The 23,525-nt window shown below is 31.3% G+C and overlaps 1 protein-coding gene across 1 annotated transcript in view; it reads left to right on the top strand.

Annotated features, from left to right (window-relative positions):
• Positions 1–23,525, top strand: part of LOC115889338 (neurotrimin-like) — a 302,596-nt gene that overhangs the window by 131,723 nt on the left and 147,348 nt on the right. The window contains exon 2 of the mRNA XM_030909316.1: positions 4,009–4,096. Coding sequence (XP_030765176.1) covers positions 4,018–4,096 — 79 coding nt within the window. The 5' untranslated portion in view covers positions 4,009–4,017. The remainder of the gene's footprint in view (positions 1–4,008; positions 4,097–23,525) is intronic.

Raw genomic sequence — 23,525 nt, 5'->3', positions numbered from 1 at the left:
CTATATTTGTTATCTTAGTTTTAATCATCTGCTGATGATGCTAACATGGTTAGCGAAACGCTTCTCCAGTGTAAAAGTAAATGTGTTTTGGTGTATTGTGGTGATTTAGTGTTTTATTTTGCTGGTGTAACATCAAAGGTTCCAACCCCCAACTGTAAAATGATATTTTTTTTTTAGTTTCTAATATCATCCAAGCTTCTAGTCACCCTATCTGAGTTAATGTTAATCTGAGTAAAAAAAGTATAGATATCATTTCTATGTAAAATTTGATGCTCCACAACTTTTATTGGAACTTTTTTTTTCTAGTTCTGTTCTTACCGTTTCTTCGACATTTCGAAAAAATAAATTTATTTATTTATTTCACCCCTTCTGGGGGGTGAGTTTAAAAAAAATCTTTCACAATTCATTTCACAAATAAACTGCGGGCACTATCTTGCTTTGGATATATAACTTTGGATATAATAACTTACATTAAAAGTGTTAAGTAATTTCTTAACACCAGTACACTTAAAATATTTGGAATTTAAAAAATAATTTGTTATGTCTGTTGATGTAGTATTATTAATTTCACAATTTCCTAATACTTATTTTTTATGAAAAAATAAAGAAATTTCATAAACCGTTTACGTATTTTTGCCCTATTGCTCCCATTTTCTGAAATAAATAATGTCGGGCAAAAACATAAGGAAAATGAATAAAACAAACAGAAGGGGGAGATATATTTGTTTTTCGGCTACGTGCGGAATGTAATAAAGAACTGTCAATGCGACGATAAAAGAAATAACTTGTTATTGAATAAATAAATACTTCAACAAACATGTCATGCAATAAAATCAACAGCTAGTACTACAATACGATTTCAATCATTTTTAATATATTTATATAGGCGTGGTGCATTCTCCGCCGGTGCTGCCACATTGGAGAATATCGTAAACAAGTAGTACTTACAAATACACGGGTTTAAATAGCGAGAATACGAAAAATGTATTTTTTAATTATTCTAAAACTGTTAGGAAGTATGATTTGTGAAAATTCTAAAAATATAAATAAAAAAGTAAATATTTTGATATCTTCAGAAGGTCCAACTTGTATTATAATTTATTATTCCAGTGTTTAGATGAGTTCACCTACGGTAGCGAGCATAGTTTTAATCACGGGTTTTGCTAGTGGGGCATAATTGGGGCTATTTCGGCTATAACGAAAATTTTTAAAGGTACATAATTATAATTTTATAAGATGTTCATAAAGCATTTAATCACTAGTTGATTAAAAGAAGTATCCTTTAATATTGCAAATTATATTTTATCCTCTCATAGTATATGTATGTCTATTTAATTTTTAATTTTTGATTATGTAACGAGTTTTTGTTAATTAAAAAAATTTCTGTTAACTTTGTTTACATCATCATTAATATTACCAACAGGCTTTCTCTCCTGTAAAATCCGACTAAAACAACTAAAATATTTTGGACATATAATGAGGAAAAATCCGGACAATATTTAAAGACTCATAATTCAAGGCAAGGTAGAGAGACGTAGACCCACGTCGCCGCTCTCCGACGCCAGGGATAGACCAGATCATGACTAGCTGTAGGTAGCCAATGCACTTTGTTTACTCACTTGTTTCGTAGAACTGCTTGAATCCATTTTTGCTTTTGATCAAATCGGTGTAAGAAACTATGAAGCTATAAAATATTGTTTTGGGAGAGTTGAATATCCGGGAAAGTTGAGTTATTGAATGTTGTTGCACCCAACAACGCCCTAATTACGCTCTCCTTTACGCGTTAACATTTTTTCGGCAATTTTATTAAATATATAAATATAATATATATATTAACATTTGAAATTGTCACAACACAATGCGGCGCCTAGTTCGGATTCTTTTTCACTTATTTTTTACTACCCGAAACAGCGTTACATCACACAATCCTCGTACCTGAGTGTTTTATAGTCTCAATTACTGCACTAGCAAAAAACTAAAATAATTAAATATTATGACAAAACCACGATTTCAATATTATTTTAATGTGCAGTGTGAAAAGGTACTGATAATTTCTGATTTTTGCCGTTGAAGCGCTGCGATCGGAATTTGTTGAAATCAACTTAAATCCACCAAGCATATACATTTTGCAGAAAATAAAACAATATTACAGGCATTATAAATGGACGGACACACTGTGTAGCAAACAAACTGTCAAATTGCATCTCATTCCATTTCTAGTGCCCTCTAAAAGCGGCCTCTTGTTCTCATCTCCAACCTCATTCCCAAGTACCATTACCGCCTAATCTGCAGATTACAACAGGCGCTATAACCGCCCTCCCCTTACTTCTCACCTTCGCAACTTTTTGCCGCCATACTCCCCCTCCCCCTCCTCCTTCGTCATTTCCCTAACGTATAACTTTCGCTCGACATAATGACGTCACCATGGTAACAACTGTGGAGTTATAATACGTTCTTTCTTATAGATATCAGAAGTAAGAGAAAGAACGTTAAGTTGCTTGAGAGGCGAAAATTAATAAATTTCAGAATATTTGTAAAAAGGAAGATGCATACTATTTGCTGAAGATTCTTTATATTTTATTTATATGCCTTTGATATAATTTGTCGAATTGAACAGTTTCGTAGCACCCAAGTAAGTTTCAAGTCAGCCTACTTTCTTTGATGTTAAAAACCCATATTATATATGAACAGTTATATGACAGCATCCAAATGTACTTGATTCCAGTAAGTTAGTCAAAGTTAATCAAGTTAGTCAAAGTTAGTCGAGTTAGTCAAGGTAACTTTGACACTGTCATCCCGCTTTATGAGCGTCAATCAGTATTTCATACACATACAGGGTGAGTTTCCTACGATGTTCTCTGTGGGTATCTCGGAAACTACTGGAGATAGAGAGTCGGTTAAATGGGGAAAGAATTGCAGTTTTATGGGATATAAATATACGCCTTTCAGATTTTTGAAAAAGTTCGAGGCTTACTAGATATTACGAAAAAAACAAATTCTGGCTATTTTAAAAATTGTCCCTAATTTCATTATAATCTCTTTTAGACAAAAAGTTTTCAGAAAAAAGTTGTAGATAATCACATCCCTAATGAGTTTGTGTTCTCCGATTTTTTCTAAAGCCTGTAATATTTGACATATTATGACACAAACATATGTTTTTTTTTAAATGGAAACCATAGTTGGCCATGACTTCAAAAAAGCGCCATTTTTTAAGCTTTTCAGTGATATACCTAAGCTAGATATAATATATTTTTTTTCACAAAATTACTGAGTTATAGCCAATTCTTATCTTTCTTGACTAATTTCACTTAGTTAGCCATGGAAACAAATCCAATCGTCGTTCTCAGAAATGTGAAACTGTCACATCCAAACTTTGTAAATTAAAATAAATAAAAATTGTAAATATGAATTTTCCAAATGAAGAAAAGCGTGTAGAATTATTGGTTCAACTCTTCTTGGCCATACAGTTTCGAGGATACGTTGACCGGTGAACGTTACTTACGTTTTTTAGAGAACGGTTTTCAAGACATGTTAGAAAAGTTAAATTTAGATACTCGCAAACACTGCTATTAGAAAAACTGGTATTCATTTCACTTATTTATTAACCAATTAAATTATATGAGGAATGTCATCGATATTCATTTCCAAGATCATACGGTATATGTCTTGTAAATGCAAACCGTTCATAAAGTAGGCGACAGCAAACGACAACATTGTTGGGTATGCGATTTAACTACTGGGACGTCGAGGTTAGTGCTTATCGTAGCATGAGAGGCTATAAAACATTGTATAATGCTGGGGCGGGTATCTAGGGGGGCTGGGAGGTTAATTGCTACCCCCTTTTGTTTATATGGAAGAAACACAAAAAATATTTATTTCAATATAAACCCTTAATATCCACGAATTTCTTTAATTTAATCTAGTATAATGTTATTTTGATATTTTTAATCTCACATTAATAATACTGAAGTTATTTTAATTTTCTATATGTTTTTTTTTTATTTTTAGATCGCAATCATGCTCAACGAACTGAACTGGAGATTCTTGTTCCTCATCTGGATTTCTCCAATAGTATTCACTTATTCTTCAGGATACAGTAAGTTCCATCCCATTAGGTTTTAGATCAATAAAAATAATATAAATATTTTTTTAACAAAAAATTAAAAATGCGTTATATAAATTTCAAAAGCTTCTGTGCAGCAATTAATTTTAAAACTGTGAATTTATGTAGGGTGGGCCACTAAAAACTTACAATGGCTATAATTTTTAAACCAAAAAAGATATCAAAAAAATAAAAAATACTGTTTCTATAATATCGAGGGGGAATACATATGACGTATTTTTTGAACCACCCCGACCTAACCCTTAGGCTTCAACCCTTGCAACATAAAGATGTTTTACTAATCGTTCAGCCTAATTTTGCGATAACGCAATTTCTTCCTTATCATCTATTTTTTTTACTTTCAACAGGAATCTTAAAACTGCATATTTTTGCGTTTTTGCACTGTCTTCTATCGATTTTCAATCATTTGTGCAAATTTGGTGGTATTTTAAACCTTTATTTGATTCGCTTCAAGAAACTGGATCGGTTAAAAATAAAAAAATAGACAGGGACTGAATGAAGAAATGCAGATGGAAGTTATTGGTCCGGTATCGGTCAATCCAGAAGCAGCAACACGTCAGTTGGCATCAATCACAGGTATACCTCGAACAATTGTCAGAAGAGTATTGAAAATGCACAAATTCCATCCCTACAACGACCAGATAGAAGGGTTCCTGTGAACTAATGACGGAGGAAATTCGAAGGGAACCTTCACTCACTAAAAATATTTGTTTTAGTAACGAGTGCTCATTTTTTTATACGGAAATAAGCAGAACTGCAGATACTGGAGCGATAAGAATCCGCATATTGTTGTTAAAGGACACACCCAACATCTTCAAAAGCTCAATGTTTAGTGCGGAATACTAGACGATAAACTTATAGGTCCATTTTTCATCGACAGAAATTTGACTGGTGATGCTTATGTGGAAATGCTTAACAATTTGATAGAGAGATTTGTAAATGAGGTTAAAAATCAAAGAGATTTGGAAGGAAATTTAACTCTTAATGAAGACCTCGTGCACTTTCAGCAAGATGGAGCCAACCAGGTTCGTTGCAAGAATTGCGGCAGAGGATAATTGAAGCATGTCGAAATATTCCGAGAGAGACTTTCCAAAAAGTGAGAGAAGAATTTGAAAATCGTTTGTATTTTTGTATGGAAGAAAACGGCTGTCATTTTGAGCAACTGTTAAAATAAATTATAATTTTAAATTTCTTTCAAATTGTCACACCTACATTTCTTATCACTACTTTTCTGTAATTAAGTTGAAGTCTGTATGACCATCGTTTAGTAATTTCATTTAGCTGTCCAAAGAAGTGTCACAAGTGGGGTATCTTTTTTTGTTTAAAAATTGTAGCCATTGTAAGTTTTCAGTGGCCTACCCTGTATATATGTCGAATAAGTAATGACATTCACACAAACCCGACGCAAAAAAAACATATAATACTTTATAAAAGAAAACAATGTAAAGGCTGACATTAATTATTTTGGATTCGGACCTTGAACCGTGCATGATAGAGATCGTTGCTACAGAAGAAAAAACGACTGGAGAAGGGTAAAACAGAGACGGCTGAAACAAAATTGGAAACGAGGATAATAGATGGAGTAATCTTATCCGGAATGAATGATGAGGGTGGATTTTTTATTTGACAAAAATTGAAACCCTTAGCAAAAGATTTTATACGAATGAAACTACATTTTGAGGTTTTTATTGCTAGAAACCTCAACCAAATCGGTCTGTGATATTATAAATATAAATCTGAAAATACATGAATGTAATATAGACATATAAGGTCTTCAAAATGATGTAAAATGTCTCCTGAATGAATACCTGAACGAGTACAGGGTGTCCCATTTTGGTTGAAATCATATGATATCTCCGTTATTAGTAAAGATAGGAGGATGCGGTTTGCACAAACCTGTCCCACTTTTTTGTCAAACGGAAGATGCTGTAAACAAAATTTTTATAGCTCTCTTTGTTTCTGAGTTACAGGGTCTTTTCGAAAATTTTGCAATTGAGGACAGCCCCCGTATCACAGTTATTGTGGATGATATCGAGAAGGTGAAAACTGATTCTAGTAAAACTTTTTACGTAGAATACAGAAGCGTAGTCTGTTTGTCTACGAAAAAAATATTTTTGAAAATATGACCTAAAGGTATGTTTTCAAATAGAACAAAATACCTATTCTAACCTAACACCCTGAATATTTATAAATCATATGATCCGCCTTGCTATTAGCTTCTCAAATATGTATCACTATATATTTATTTTCACTATTTACTGCGATATTTAAAATATATCATTTTCTTATTAGTAGGCCGTGATAAATAACAAAAAAATGCTAAAATAGTTATACATATATTAAAATTTTATTTGGGATTGATATATTTTACTTCTGAACTGTTACCAGTGAATTTCTGAATATATTTTTCTTTTTTTTTATAAAGGAATTTATTATAATTGGATGGGTTTGCATAGTTTGCAAAAATCCTCGTAAATATCTAAAACCTTGAATTATTAGCTTGCATTATTAAAGCATTTTCCAGGTATTCGACATTGTTGTAGTTGCCACTATATACATATTTCATATTTCAAAAATCGCCAAAATCAGAAATCGAGAACGGACAAATCCGGAAATCAGGGAGGCCATCATATGGGTCCATTGATTCCAATACATTGATTTGAGAAATAATAATTTAATATTTTCAAATTTGTGAGGGGGGGCCATGTTGTTGAAAGTATATTTCACGTAAATTACCTAAAGGAATATCTAAAATTTCCAATAAGATGTGGCTCCCAAAATAAAACTTGGGACAGATAGTATGCTTTTAATAATTCTTTAGTTTCTTTTATTATCAATCATGGGCTACTAATAAATATGATCTTTTAATAAAAACTTTTAAATGTTGCAGTAAATAATGAAAATAAATATAGAGTGATATATATTTTTGAGAAGCTTATGACAAGCCATATCATATACTTTATGAATGTACAGGGTGTTCCATTTAAGGAAACATAACTTTGGAGTTCATATCTTTAAAAATATTCTTTTTATAGAATAACAGACTATGCCACTGTATTCTACGTAAAAAGTTCTACAATAAACAGTTTTCACCTTCTCGATAGCTCTAACAATAACAGAGATACAGGGGGTGACCCAAATTGCAAAATTTTCAAAAAGACCCTGTAGCTCAGACACGAAGAGAGCTATGAAAATTTTTCTTACGGCATCTTCCGTTTGACAGAAAAGTGGGACAGGTTTGTGCAAACCAGTTCCTTCTATCTTCACTAATAACGGAGATACTGTATGATTTCAACCAAAATGGGACATCCTGTACATGAAATCTAAATAAAATAACTTTTAGAATTTCAGTTCGGTAAAAAAAATTACCGCACTTATTACTCTCAAACCTTCTTTTCTGAACTGAAATCAACTATTAACATTACAAGCAAGTAATGGTGTGTTTTACCACAGAGTACCTATGACATAAATTTCTTTGATATTACTTTATGTATTGTATTAATTTAATATTTTCTCCACGTTTTAGTTCAAGCAAAATCTACTCCAACTTTTAGAGTTGATGAGGAGTTAAGTTTCTCTAGAGACGTTACTCTATCTAACAAACTTTAAGCCCCCTTAAGTTAATTAATCTAACATTTCCGATATATTCACAAATATAAAGCAGTTGGAAGAATATGTTCGCAACTTAAATTTTGCTGAATACTTCCAAGAACAGTATCTCAAACTTATATTTAGTTTTGGGAACAAAATTTTATATAAAGGTCTATAACATCTATTATTGTCAAAGTTTAGTAAAATATTACAAAATAATAATTTAATAGTCTATTTCAATTAATAAAGTAGATATTTCTTAATGTATTTTTTTACATGTATATAAGCCATTCTATAAAATGTTTATTAAAGCAACTGACTATAGGTAACAAGTTAACTCACACAAAAATTGTGTAGTACTGTCAAGCTAAAGCTTTTATTTAACGACATAAAAGCTTCAGCTATACAGTAAAATTGAAATAAGAATGGTCTAGAAAAGAAATAAATTCACGTAATGGGTAATATTTCAACAAAATCGATCTCCGGCATGGAAACATTACTTTTCCAAGCCTGTAATTCACTCAAACAACAGCAAGCCGCTAGGAACAAGAAAATAAAAATTCTTTTAATGGTATATTACTTATTAATAAATAGAACACGTTGAACATTTTCTTAGAAATACATACCCAGAAATGTCTTGATAATAGACGTTTTAACAGCTTCCAAAAAAGTATTAGATTCTGTCATAAAATATTGAAACTATGATGGTATAATAAAAAAAAATTTCAAATTATATTACATACTAGCAGACCCGTCCACGAGTTGCTGTGACTAAGGTCAGTGATGAGCAAGAAACCCGGTATGTTGAAATTTGGGCAAATACCTAAGTTTTTGTACCTGGTAGGATCAATAACTGGTATATTGAATTTGGGTAAATACCAGTATACCCGGTATGTACCCAATCATACTCACGTTTTTAATTTAAGGTATAACAATATAAAATTTCATCAAAATCGGTTCAACCGTTTCGGAGGAGAAAGTTTTTCTTAAATCAACCCCTAAAAAATAGGGGTTGATGGTATAAGGGTGAAAATTTAGGGTTGTATGTACCGTATGATCGAGAAAAAACGGCGTCAGCGATGGCTATGGAATGAAGATCGCTGTCATTTTATATGTAAATTTATATAGGAAATGTCATCGATGTTCATTTCCCAGCCAACTGGACGCCGTTTTTTTTCGATCATACGGTATTTAGAATAAAGCATAATATAGAAGTACTATGTGTTCAGCCATCGGTCAACGTTACGTCATAATTATTTGTCAAATATGCGTTTTAGGGTGTGTCCGATATCAGTTCATATTTTTAGAAAATGTTAAGTACTTTCTGAAATTATTAATTGTATGAGTTCCGTTTTTATTAAACTCATATTATAGGTATGTAAGGCCTTTGTTCATTTTTATTATGTATAATATCCAGGTATTGCATAAAATGTAGAGGTAAAGTTTATAAAAACATCTAAATTTCATACATTGCCTAAAATCGTTAGGAATTTTATACAGGGTCCGGCAATAGTGCGTCGAGCATGTGTAGCTCCTAAAATAAAATAAATTGGTAATTTAGTTTAAGTGTAAACATACCTAAAGTATGTTCTAGGATGTATTTGAGGAAAATATTTTCACTTCTATAGAATGGCTCAAAAAAGTGTGAGTGGATCGGGACTTTTTTTAAATGGAACACCCTGTATATTATTCCATTTTTTGCTTCCTTTCAGACCACTCTACATAATCCTAACATATTCCTCAATGCCCTTTTTAAATGCCCCAGTAAAATGCTATACTTTGCTATAAATATCGCAATCTTCAAAACAAAATTCTACGCCAAACTTTCTAAAATAAAAAATAATTTTTTCTTTGTTTTTTTAAATGAAACCCCTGTGGATTATTTTTTTCAATAAATGGAGAATCAAGAAATGAACATTTTTTGTATTTAAAGTATTTCAAAATTTTAAATGGTTTCGCAGATACACGCCGTATTATTTTATATGGCTCTGGTAAACGGTAAAATACGAGAGAAAAATTATTGGGTGGCTTTGATAAAAATTTACTGTTGTTTGGTTTGCCATATGAAAATATAAAAAGTACAAAAAATTTTCATTTCTTAGTTCTCCGTCTATTGAAAAAATAATATACAGGGTGTTCCGTTTAAAGAAACGCAGAAAAAATATTTTATATTTTAGAAAGTTTGCCGTAGAATTTTGAACATCCCGTATGATTTACGATTACCATATTTATAGCAAAGTAAGTATAGACCATCTAAACTAAAAACCTAATAGAGTTTTGATTTCAGGACAGTTCTTGTATTTTTAATATTTTTTTAAGAAAGGCTGAAAAGTATATATTTTTTATTTATTTATTAATATCTCTGAAACTATCGAAATATATTTACTCATATCTTATGGTGCGTTTAGACTTGAGCACGCACTAGCTGAGCGTGCGCGCACGGCATTCGTTCGCGCTCTCGGCTCCGTTCAAATTAAAAACTTATTTTTCGACGAATGAAGTGATCCATTTGTGCGCGCACAGCGGAGTTGTGTTGGCGAAAATAATGGACGACCAAGAAATAATCGAGGCAGCAGTAATTGTTATGCACAGCTTAATTATTAAAAAGAAGAAAAATCGAAAACATCGTCGCTGATGGCAAACACAAATTTTTAGAAATCGATATAGTTTACTGCAACAACTTAGTGTCTGAGGAGGGCTATGATCAGTTCAAAAACTTTACAAGAATGACCAGGCCCGACTTTGGATATTTACAAAATTTAATTACACCAAAAATTACGAACAAAAGATACAAATTTTAGAATAGTAATTTCATTATTATCGACATATTCAATATTAATTTTATTAACAAGGTCTTGCAATGCGTTATTTTTTTTTTGATTTTTTAATAATACAAAGAATGTTTAACATCCCATAATATAGACAACTTTTTATATTCTTCAATTAATAATAACAAAGATTCATTGATCCACTTCATAATTTTAATAAAGAAAACGAAAAATAATCACACACGCACGCACGAACGCAGACAAAACAAATTGCCGGTCCAAACTGAGCGTTCGCGCGCACATAAAATACCTTTGAGCACGGACCAAAAACCGACACCAGACGGCTCACGTTCGGGGCTACTCGCGCACAGTCAGATTCAGAGTGAGCGTGCGCGCACAACCGTTTATACTTAAGCATTCGCGGAGGATCAGTGCGTGCGTGCTCAAGTCTAAACGCACCATTAGGATTATGTAAAGTAGTCTGAAAGGAATCCAAAAATGCATAATATACAGGGCGTTCCATTTAAAAAAAAAACCCGATCGACTCACACTTTTTTGAGCCACCCTATAGAAGTTAAAATATTTTCCTGAAATACATCCTAGAACATACTTTAGGTTTGCACTTAAACAAAATTCCCATTTTTTTTTTATTCTAGAATCTACAGGCTTTATCCAAATGCCTTAATTTTGTACTTAACATATTGATAAATATCGAAAAAGTGGCTCTTTTTTACTCCCTAATTTTATCCCCAAAATTTAAAACTTTCAAAAAAATAATAGATAACATAATTGGACGTTTCAAACCCTTGATTTTGAATGATTTTTATGATGCCCACATCTGTTATCGTAAGATCAAAACTGCCTACATTTCATGTCTTAATTAGTAGCTATAACGACAGTTTCATTAAAATCGGTGAATTGACTAAAATGGTTGTTTTGTAAATAAATACAGTAAATAAAATTGAAAATAATGAATTCTTTGGTTTCTTCGTGAAGAATCTAATTAAAATTATCTGACAGAGCGTGTTGATTTTCGGTTGTGTATTTTGTGAAGTAAAATTACAATTACCGGTTGGAAAACAGTTCTGGCCTGGAGTTGATTTTAAAAATTAACCGCGGTATAGTGACTACTGTGGATTTTTCGTTAATTAATTCGAAATGTTGTCATTGAATACATTTTCTATGAGGTAAATATTAATCCAGCATAAGTATTATATCAGTGGTAGTATCAATTTTATTGGTCGAGTTTATTTCTGGTTGTGGAGACCATGGGCGTAGTCACAGTGGGGCATAGTGGAACAGATCCTGCCTCCACCCTGCCTGAATAGCTCATTCATAATTTCTTTTAGCCCAAGTTAATACTCAATTGGACCAAGGATATTAATACTAAAAGATAATATAATTTTAGTATTGAAAATACTTCTGGTCGCGTTTATATGGGACCCCCGGGCCTAATCAACTTGTCAACACGTAAGTCGATAGTTTAGCTGGCGTTGATCATCAAGAGCAAGGACATTCGAGTGCCGAAATAAGGTCTTATCAGTGGGCCAACTATTTTATGGATATGGATGTTTAGGGACCGGTGGATAAAGAAAGCCGATATTATTATAAAAAAGAATATGCATGGGTTGTTAAGTACAGTTGGGCTATTTTAATCTAACTCTTTTCGTATGAGAATCAAGGGGTAAATTATACGTGGAAGAGCGGAATAACATAAATAATAAATTTAGACTAATGCAATATTTTTTCTTGGCGCGTAAGATAATGCGCACAATCGTTGCATTAAAGGGAATAATTAATTAAATGGTTAAGTTCCAAAACATATAATTCGGGTCTCATCGGATCTGCTGATACATTTTGATAAAATTTAGGCTATTAGGACCTATATTTTTATATGATTATTATTTTTTAATTAACAACTTAGGACAAAGAAAAATCTTGCATGGTTTCGACCGCCAACAGACGTAAAAACAAATGAATCCAAGGCGGTGCCAAATATTTATTGGGATAAGCTTTTATCGTTTGAATATTGTTGTAAATAATAATTATCATTTAATTAGTGCTAACTTATCAAAGTTCACAACACGGCGAAATTTCAACAAAATCGACCAGAATCTTTGAGATATTAATAAAAAAAAGGTACATTAGAAAACACCTTGACACCCACCACTGTATCTTTAAAATTATACTTATCCGGACACATGTTTATAGGAACTTTTTACCTTAAAAACACTCAAAGAATCACCTCCTGAAGGTTGGCCAGATACTTAATTAACACCCTGTATTTAAAAATGGCTAGCTAGTGATTTAGTAAGCTATGTTTATTTTAATAGGAAAAAAATACATTTCATAAAAAATAAACAAACCCATAACACAAATACTATACACTAATTAATTAATTTTAAATGTATCTAAATAGGCACTTTAATAATTGAAAAATGGACAGGAGCACTTATACCAAATATGCTAAAAATAATAATTCCAATAATAAAACACAAATGGCACATTAAAATCTGCATTATCTGAAATCAAACTATAGCTAAAGGGTTAATAAAATAATAGTGACAAGACGCCCACATCTAAAACGCGATGAGCAGTTTTTAATAATTATTCCGAGTTATACTTGTTTTACAATTATTGTAATACAGTAGTGTTCCTTCAAATAAATTTTGATTTAAGTATTATTAATATAGTCATATTAATGATTATAGCCCGTATGATTTCTAAAATAAATAATCAAGCGTGTTTTTATCAGAATTATTAAATGATTAAGTAGAAATAGTTAATATTTATTAACTTCGTAAGTGTTTATATTTTAATATAATTATGGATTTAATAATTAAATAATTATCTTAAGTTTAAACTGTGGTAAACTTGTATGAGTTTCAATCATTTATATTTAAAACGTTAGGGAAGGCAATATAGATTTTAGGCAAGAGAACTCGAGGGAAGGACTGTGTAATTAGTAATTAAGACTTTACAATTTTTTTTACTTGCCATTTTTCTTGTCGTTCACGTTGCACGTTGACTCTTCGTTGTAGTTAGCCAGTCAAAAAGCCAGTTATGACCCCACTAGCAAAACTATGATCGCTACCGTAGTTTAATTCATCTAAAGAGTTTTTTCAGCTGGAATAAATTATAATACAAGTTCGACCCACTGAAGATATTAAAATATTTACTTTTTTATTTTTATTTTTAGAATTTTCACAAATCATACTTCCTAACAATTTTAGAATAATTAAATAATACATTTTTCGTTTTCGTATTCGTATTCGATTGGTAGACGAGAGCCTGTACCTCTACGCTACCGGGCACCTTAATGTCGACTTGTAATCGTAGATAAGATGTAATCAAAAATTTACGGTATAATATACACCAACACCAACATAATCATGACTAAAGTATTATAGATGAAATTTAGATTGGTTCAAGAAGCGACAAAGAAAATCGAAATTTTGAAAAGGTTTAGCTAGACCCACCGGAGGTTATTTTTATAACGAACTTACTGTTTTGTTAAAAAACGTTTAAGGTAAATAGACATATTTTGGTACCTACTTTGACATATTTTCGTCCCACTCTAAATCAAAATCTAGCTACGCCCATGGTGGAGACCATACAGGGTGATTCACGGCAATGGTAGGTTAGACGTTTATGGAAAACAGGATTTTGCATAAAGGTACCTGTTCCATTTATCTGAATTATTTTCAACTTTGCAGTGTTGCTGCTTTATTTTAGAAGCAGTAGCATCTTTGTTATTTTAAATAGAACACCCGGTATAAACAAGTAAATTTTAAGTTAACGTTTTCTTCTCGCTGCTAGGACTAATCTGGACGGGGCCTACACTCTTTACGCGGAATCCGAACCGCGGTCCACGGTCATATCATGGTCACTGGCCTATCGACTTGGCGAGTGTCTAAATCGACTCTTACTCACGAGATAATCGACCTTATCCGACCTCAAACCAGCGCGGATGAGCAGTGTGTGTTAACAGACTTAGAATAGAATCTAACTTAGGCCGAACATATGCAGAATATGAGTCAGTGAGACATTTTACAGTATCAAATGTGCGACAGTAATATACAAGTGTTTCAAAAGTTGTAACATCTCTGGTGGGGAGATTCCTCTTGTAAAAATAAGATTTATTTTTCATGAGAGATGGCACATGTTTTTTACAGCCTGTAGATACTACTCCTCTAAAAATTATGATGTTTTTTATCTCAATCATCAAATAATTTTAAACGATTTTTTTATCTTATCTTAAAATCTTTTTCGTTCTTTTACGTCGTCTCCACTCTTTTCACGATGGTAACAAACTCGTCCTTTAGAAAAGAAGAGTATAAAACTCTTTAACTGGAGCCTTATCTTAAATCTGTCACGTAAGTATCATAAAATGGATACAAGCTGGACCGAAATCCATTTATATGACGTTACTTATGTTTTGAAAAATTGTTACTGCTCGTAATTTACGAGAGGAAGTTTATATGTGTGCGCCTCTCAAAATAAATTGCGAAATTTTTAAATAATATGGTATATTATTTTTTATGACCTGAATAGATTAGCTCGTATATTAGTTTAGAAGGTGTAAGGCAATGATAAAAATAACTATCAAAACATCCAAAAACAAATTATTACATTTACAAGCGGAAAAACTTTTATTATTAATATTTTGAGAAAAATGCATTCTTCATAAAAATGTTTCCTTTTTCTAGAATGGTTAATTCCGTTTACATTTTTTTTCAAATTTCCATACCGTTCTAGAGAAAATAAAAAAAAACATGAAAATATGGTTCCTAAAAAATAAATACTCAAGTCTATAAAATACTCAATAAAAAATCAAGGCCCGTTTCTATGGCAATATAATTTATTGATTATATAGATTGTTATTGATAGAATTTTGGATAGAATTTTAATTAATGTCATATAGTTTGTTATTTTAAATTGTTAAATATGCACAAAAATTATTTAGTTAAATGCTACGGGATAGGAAAAATATAAACGGGATTAAAAAAAATTATGAAGAATGCATTTTTCTCAAAATGTCAATAATAAAAAAAATCCTCTTATAAAGACAATCCGTGGACATACTGTATATTAAAATATTTTGCGACATATCTATTAATTATTAATATTTTAATTGTATGATTCTGTGTTCATCGAATTTTTTTTATTGTAACCGTTAATTTGACATACCCCTTCAATATTAAGTAGCAAACGTTTGCGTAGCATACATGACAGTGTAAACCAGACTTAATGAGTGTAGAACAATGCATCAACAATTATAAATGCAGGCGTGTAAACAAATGTTGGTTTAGTACACGTACCACATGTGCATTATATGCTACTGAATTTAGTTTGATATTTTCGCTCTACAGTACAATCTTTAAATTAAATTACAAAAAAGGTTAGTCAGTTTTAACAATATTAGCTATTTTTCAGTAAGAATATCGATTATTCATTAATAAAATGAAAGTAATCTAAAGTTACCTACTACTCATACTATTCTCTTAAATACTTAAGTACAATTTTTTTAACTGGTAGTTTTTTTGTCAGCCATAAGTATACAGAAGTGTAAAAAAATCCTTAACCTATGGTAGCTAACTTTGAAAATAAAAAATAGAGGAACGGCAAAACATTTTTTGAAACCTCGCTTAAATGTTGTCAAGAATTTACCAGGCAGTTATGTAAACGTTATTCGGATGATGGTCTTTCTCACTTTCTTAAAAAAATTGAGGCGTCAAGTTGCAAAACCCGCCTTATCCATTTTTTTTAAATGGTCCAATGACATGTATTAATAGTGGACCTATTCCTATATAAAATTCACTAGAAATTACGTTACTGCAGCAAAATCCGTCTTGTTCACTTATATTTGCTTTTTTTATTGTCATTATTGTCGTAAATTCCGTATTTTTTCGTAGGCTTCTACACAAGTGTCATATTACTACTGACGTCTTATCCATTTTAAATTCTTACCTAATTTTTAACTTGCTGTAACAAAACCAGCAATATGCATCATACTCGAATTATTTTTTTGTTTTTTTTTTCTCTTTAAAAATTAAATAATAATTTTCATTTCTAGAAAAACGAGATACAAAACACTGATTCCACTCAATGGCTCAATGGACATGTTTTTTTGTAAAATAACGCTTCAAACATTTGTTAAAACAGTTTTTGCATATTATCTCGAAACAACGTTTTTGTGACAAGACGGGTTTTGCAACTTGACGCCTCATTTATACTCAAAACTTGTTAAAATAACAAAATATATTTTCTGCAAAATTTAATATTTCAAAACATAAGCCAGCAGTAAGTAAACATAAAAATGCTAAACATGTATTGCTTCCACAAATATTTCTTGTACATCAATATTTCTTTTCTGTACAAATGAGTAGGAGTAGCGAAAGACAAGTTGTTGCCAAATAATTAACGATTTTATTAAGCATTTCGGCGATAAACAAATATTTTTTTTTATATTTCGAGTCTGTTGTATACAAAGAGGACTTTTTCAATACTCGAGGACAAGAGGACTCAAGAGGACAAAGATATTTTCGTCAAACGTATTACAGATATTATTCAACTTGTGTCTAGCCCCAGCAGGCAACTATTAAGCCCGACCAATCACGTTAGAGTTTTTGACAAAAACCAATGAATTAACACACTCCAAAAAACCACGCTAACCAACCTGATTGGTCAAGCTTAATAGTTGCCTGCTGGGGTAGACGCAAATATTATATATTATAATATGGCAACACTGTCACTTTCAGATCCTTCGTCTTCGATATGCTTTTGTCGGCCAAATTACAGAAAATAAGTGTTTTATATGTTGACCACAGAACGATTGGTGAAAAGACACACGACATTGAAAAGTAGAAAATGCCAATGCAGATGAATGTATTGTAATTGTAATAGAAGTAATTCCAAGGGTGAAATTTATTATAATTAGTGGAAGTAATTCCAAGACTGAAGTTTATTACAATTAGTGACCTGGGCTTCTTTTTATATGTAGATGTTTCAGGTTTTGAGAATAAATCGGTTGAACGAAACCCAAAATTTAGAGGAAGTACTTGCATACCCAAAATATGCCCATCAAGTATTATAGCTCAAATTTCATTTAATGGTGGGCAATTATTCAATACAAATTAACTTTTTAAGTGAAATATTAAATAGTTTACAATATGGTATATCACTGTAAAAATATATTACTTTTAGGTATAATTAGGGCCCAATACATTTCAAAAAGTGGAATATTATTTTATATTAAATGAGGTATTGTACCAACAATCAATTTATATTAATACCGGAGATTAAAAAATAACAGAATAAATAGTTCTTTTTTTATACTACAAAAATAAACTATAGAATACAACAGTATTTAAAAAATTAAATAAAAAAGTTATGCCCCGGCCGAGATTCGAACTCCGGTCTCTCGCTTCCTAACCTGACTCTTTACGCACTGCTCCACAGTAACTTGCTTAGCGACAGTTCAATGACGGTATATAAACAAAAAAACAGGTTCATTACAATATCTTGACGATTTGAATTGGCGCGCGGAGCGTGTTGACCAATAGCGCCTGTTATCACCTGTGACGTAGTGACCAACCTGCGCAATATCATACCTTGTTTTCTTTGTACAATGGTTGCGTATCTTCCCAATTTTTTCAATCAACGGTACTACTGCAATAGCGAGAACTAGACGCTCTCGCTATCTAGCGGTAGTCGCACATGTCGTACGGATCGTACCACAAAATAAAACCAGCGGCCTACTTGAAAATCAATCCAGGTTCTATATAAAATATATATAGTATACAGTAAAAACACGTAACAACAAGCGTAAAAAACGCCTTAAACACTACTAGTGTGCTAAACAGACATCCGACGTCTTTCGAGGCATCCAGCAAAATCGGCCTAAATAGGGGATAAGTCCCCGTTATTTGTAAAAAAATCCCTATTATTGCTTCTTCACAATAATAAAAACTATTTTTAATACTATGGAGGTTCCGTATTTCATTTAAACTGTTGTTGTACAGATGGCCAAAATATTACCTCTTCAACTTTGTTGAACAACCCTGGGTATGTTGTGCAACGAATTCAAAATTTGCTTTCCTATCTCATATCCATCTCAGCCGATGCACCACCCGGTATATTTAGAAACAGAGATAGAGAATAAATATAGAATCAGTTTAAATTTCTAAAATCAAGAAAATGCAAAAAGCACCTTAGGTTTTTGAATTATCTTCTAAAAGTTGCACTTAGATAAACACAATTATCTTTAAAGCGATATTCGTTGCAACCCTCCATTTTTCCTTTTAATTTCCAAAAGACGACAATTCAATATTCGAAATAAAATTTAAAATAGACGCGCATGCAGAGAAAGATGTCTCTTGAGTTGCGGTTATTTTGTACTTTTTTCATTTTTTTTTCCTTTCCACTAACAACGGCGAACTAAAGTACTTTTATATGTTAATGCTAGAGAAAGACAGATGGAGACTTCGTTTCTCAATTCCGTTTTTCCACGAGTCTTTTGGGAGTCGTCCCGCGTAATGGAAAACATGGGATAATGGAGAACACATAAGAATATTTACTTTGTCCAAAAGAAAGTAAATAAAAGTAACAATAAAATAAAAACAAGTGAGACGATACGTGTTATGTCATATAAATAAAGTGATTTTTACAATATCAAATTGTAAAACTCAAATGGTCAGAGCTAAACAGCTTTGACCATTTCACAAAATTGAAACAATAAAACAGAATTGTTTGTCTATACGTACATCTCATGGTTTCTGAAATAAAAATAAAATACGTGTAAAATTGGCAAAACCATGATATTGAATAAGCATCGGTTAAATCATAAATTCAGCATATTGAAATTACACAATAAAAGAAAATAAAAAAATTGATCATCCAGTAAAAACTTGCTTGAAAACAGAATATTTTCACATTTCGTGTAGGTAACAATTCTTCTGTATCTGAAATCTTCTGATGGGAAGTAAACATGTATATTTTATTTTGTTTTTTACATATTTTAAGATTTTTTAAAAATGTATACAGGGTGTTTCGAAAAATCTGGTCATTGATTAATCACGATCCTGCTTAAAGCGCTTGACTTGAAAAGCTGATTTTTGGAAAACAGATTGACTTTAGGGAGTAGAGGTTCGATAAGAAGGGATTTTTCGAAACTCGAATTCTAAGGGGGTGAAACTATCCCTCAAATATTAAAATATTTTTTATTTAAAAACCGGTGAGTTTTTCGGAAAAACTCTTAAACACGTATATTTTATTTTGTTGTTTTACATATTTTATTTTTTTTTATAAATTTATACAGGGTGTTTCATAAAATAAGACAATTGAGTAATCACGATTCTGCTTAAACTGCTTGAAGTTTAAAGCTGATTTTTGGCAAACGGATTGACTGTGGGTGTAGTAGAGGTTCGATAAGAAGGTGTTTCTCGAATCTCAAATTCCAAGAGGGTGAAAACGCCCCTCAAATATTACAATGTTTGTTATTTAAAAAACGGTTAGTCTTTCGGGAAAACGCTTGGACAAGCATAATTTATGTGGTTTTTTACATATTTTGAATTTTTTTAAAAAATCATACAGGGTGTTCCAAAAAGTTGAGTAATTTCTTAACCACGATTCTGCTTAAACTGCTTGACGTAAAAAGCTTATTTTTGGGAAACGAATTTTCCGAAAGTCAAATTCCAACGAGATGAAACTACCCCACAAATATTACCAAGTTATATATGTAATAATATCGCCATATTGTTTTTTCTCATGCTGACATAAATGTGAGAAAATTTTATCCAGTTTATATGTTAATGGAAATTCTTGCTTTGCTTTATCATCACCATCACAAATGATTAATTCGACGCGAACGAAGTCGCTGGTACACGCTAGTACAAATATAATATAACCATACTTCCATGATAAGAATTTGGCTTGATTTTTGTTTAGTCTAAATTATTTATGTTTTACTATATTTTTGTAGGTAGTTTTTAACGTAGTTTTTGTGCAGTTTTTGCGTAGTTTTTGAAGGTATTTTAAAACGTAGTTAATACAAAAAACTACGCGTAGTTTTTGACGTAGTGTTTTGCTTCATAAACTACTTAACAACCCTGATTATTCCTACTATTAATAGCAGCACACAGTAAGACATTCATTTTTTGTCAATCCGTCTCTGTGCTGGGACGCAACGCTCGAACCTCGCACTCGACGGACGGAATTCAACTGAAACGCTTTGCAATCTACCGATATTCGACAGAATTCAAAAACTGGCAGAAAATATTTGCGAGAGTGCAACTATTCTTTTACTTAAACTATGCTAAAAGTAGCCTAAATTTCTAGCGGTTTTGCAGATATTCGCTGAATTATATTACATATGGGGTTTTCAATGGTGAAATATCAGACAAAGACCATATTATGTAGGTGGCTTTGGTAAAAACGCCTACTGTTGGAAAAGCCATATGTAATATAATACCTCGAATATCTGTGACAAACCAGGTACACTTTAATACAAAAAATGTTCACTTTTAATTTAAAAGATAAATAGAAAGATAATATACAGGGTGTTGTATTTAAAAAAATGAGATTTTAAATATTACGATGTTGGCATGACACTATAAAAATTACCCTGTATAAGACAATTTATGTTATCCTACTGTTATCCTTGGTATTTAAGTAAGATAAAGTTAAATTCACTCTAGTTTTTAATCACTTTTCGGATATAGTGTTTTTAACCAAAGTTTTAACATTAGTTAATTTTAATCCAATTCAAAGCAAAAACTATTACTAAAGCTAGTTACATCCTGTACATTAGGTTTAGTACACATAAAAATGTACTTGTTTTGTAATCAATGTAATCTTATAAATACGACTCAAACTGTACAATTCGTTTGAGTCCAATGTAGATCTTAGAGCTGTTAACTTCGGTTTTTATTAAATAAAACATTTTTTAAAAACAACTTGTCTCGAGTTTCTCATTTAACTGGCGCAGTCGGTAGGATATTCCGGAACGCGGAGTGTTAAATAGTACCGATTTAAGGTGAATATTTAAGGGAATATTGGGGATCTTCTGTCTGGCTGTCTGGAAGGACAAACATCGCCGTCCAACAGTACGTCTGTCTGGAAGGACAAACATCGCTGTCCAACAGTACGTCTGGTGAGGACAAACATCGCCAACCCAGACATAGTTAAGAACTAGAATAAGAAGAAACAACAAACAAAGAAAAAAACCACAGCAGGAATGTCTACAAGCATCACCCTGTAAGTAGAAGTTTTAGAAGTTTTTTTTGAATTTTGAAGATTTTGTGAAGTTTTGTGCTATACGAAATTTCGTGATCGTGATTTTCATGAAGCTGCTTGATAAAAAATTAAAAAATACGCCTTTCGCAACGAATCAAGTTAGAGAGTTTGTGACAGTAAATTTACTTTTAAGATAATCTCTCTTTAAATTTTTGTCACTTTTATTTAATTTTAAGGATACATATCGTTTTTTCTCTCTTCTAAGTGTATTTCGAAAGAAAGCAAGATTGACGAAATAATAAACGATATTATCAATAATTTAACCGATCTTTCTATTGATAATATTGCAAATCAGATAATAATGCCAGAAACAAATTATAATTTATTACGTTTTCAGTCAGATAATATTCCTAAATTTGACGGGAACCCAAAATTATTACAAAGATATTTAAATTCATGTGAAAATTTAATAAAAGCTTTTCAAGATATTGCAAATCCCAATGCACAAATTAACATATGTCTCACAGACACTGTCTTAGGAAAACTAACTGGTAGAGCAGCCGATCTTATTGTCTCTCGCTCAGAACTAAAAACATGGACTGATATTAAAAATACATTAATAAATTGTTTTGCTGATCAAAGATCAATTGATTGCTTAATACAAGATTTAATTAATTTAAAACCATTCAAAAATGAATCTCCTATAAATTTTGGAATGGGTATCCAAGATTCACGCAGTTTATTATTTTCAAAATTAAATGCAACAAATGAACTTACACCTGAAAAATTAATGAAAATTCGACATTATGAAGAATTTGCTTTAAAAACTTTTATAAATGGATTGCCTTATAATCTTCAATTAATTGTAAGATTAAAAAATCCAGATTGTCTAGAAAAAGCCATGTCTTTTGTTCGAGAAGAAGAAAATTTCCTATATTTTAAAAATCACTCGTATAATAATACACATACACAACAATCATTAAGACACCCAACACCTCAAACAAAAACACAACATAATTATAAAACAAATATTCCTATTTTTAAACCTAATTATCAACCAATGTATAGTCAATTTAATAATAATAATCACCAAAATTATTCTAATTATGGTATAAGGGATAGATTACCGGGTACACAAACTTTTATGCCAAGGCAAAATCAATTTAATAATCAACCAAGTACATCTAATCAATTTCAAAGAAATTTACCAAATAATAATCAACAATTTGGAAGACCTAATTTTGGACAAAGACCAAATTCAAACACTTTTAGACAAAATAAACCAAGTTCGTCTAATAGTAGACTAAATAGAGTTGAACCAATGGACACGAGTTCAGGAAACACTGTTTTACACCAAAATATTATAACACGTTCAGATACAGAACAAGCTAACACACAAAATAGCACTCAAAATACAAATAATGATTTTGAAAACACTAATACTGACTTTGAATATAATAACAGTAATGAATGTTCTTATAATTATCCAACTATGACTAATTTTAATGGTCAATTTTATGATGAACAATATAATCAATATGACTTAGAAAATTTTAATCAAGAAGAAGTTTTAGAATCTCCTGAAGATCAAAATTTTCAGATGATTTCGACTACACAACCATCGATATAGCATATCTAAATAATTATTGTATTGAATTACCTTTTATTATTTTACCTGAGTTGAATGCAAAATTTTTAATTGACACAGGTAGTACAAAAAGTTTCATAAATCCAGAAATTGCTTATAATTATTTTCAAAATTTTATTAAAGAAGAAATTTTTCAAGTTCAAACTGCACATGCTGTTTC

Source organism: Sitophilus oryzae, unplaced genomic scaffold (assembly GCF_002938485.1).
Source record: "Sitophilus oryzae breed Bouriz unplaced genomic scaffold, Soryzae_2.0 scaffold_813_pilon_pilon, whole genome shotgun sequence".
Classification (NCBI taxonomy): Eukaryota; Metazoa; Arthropoda; class Insecta; order Coleoptera; family Curculionidae; genus Sitophilus; species Sitophilus oryzae.
This window is presented reverse-complemented; position numbering and strand designations above follow the sequence as displayed.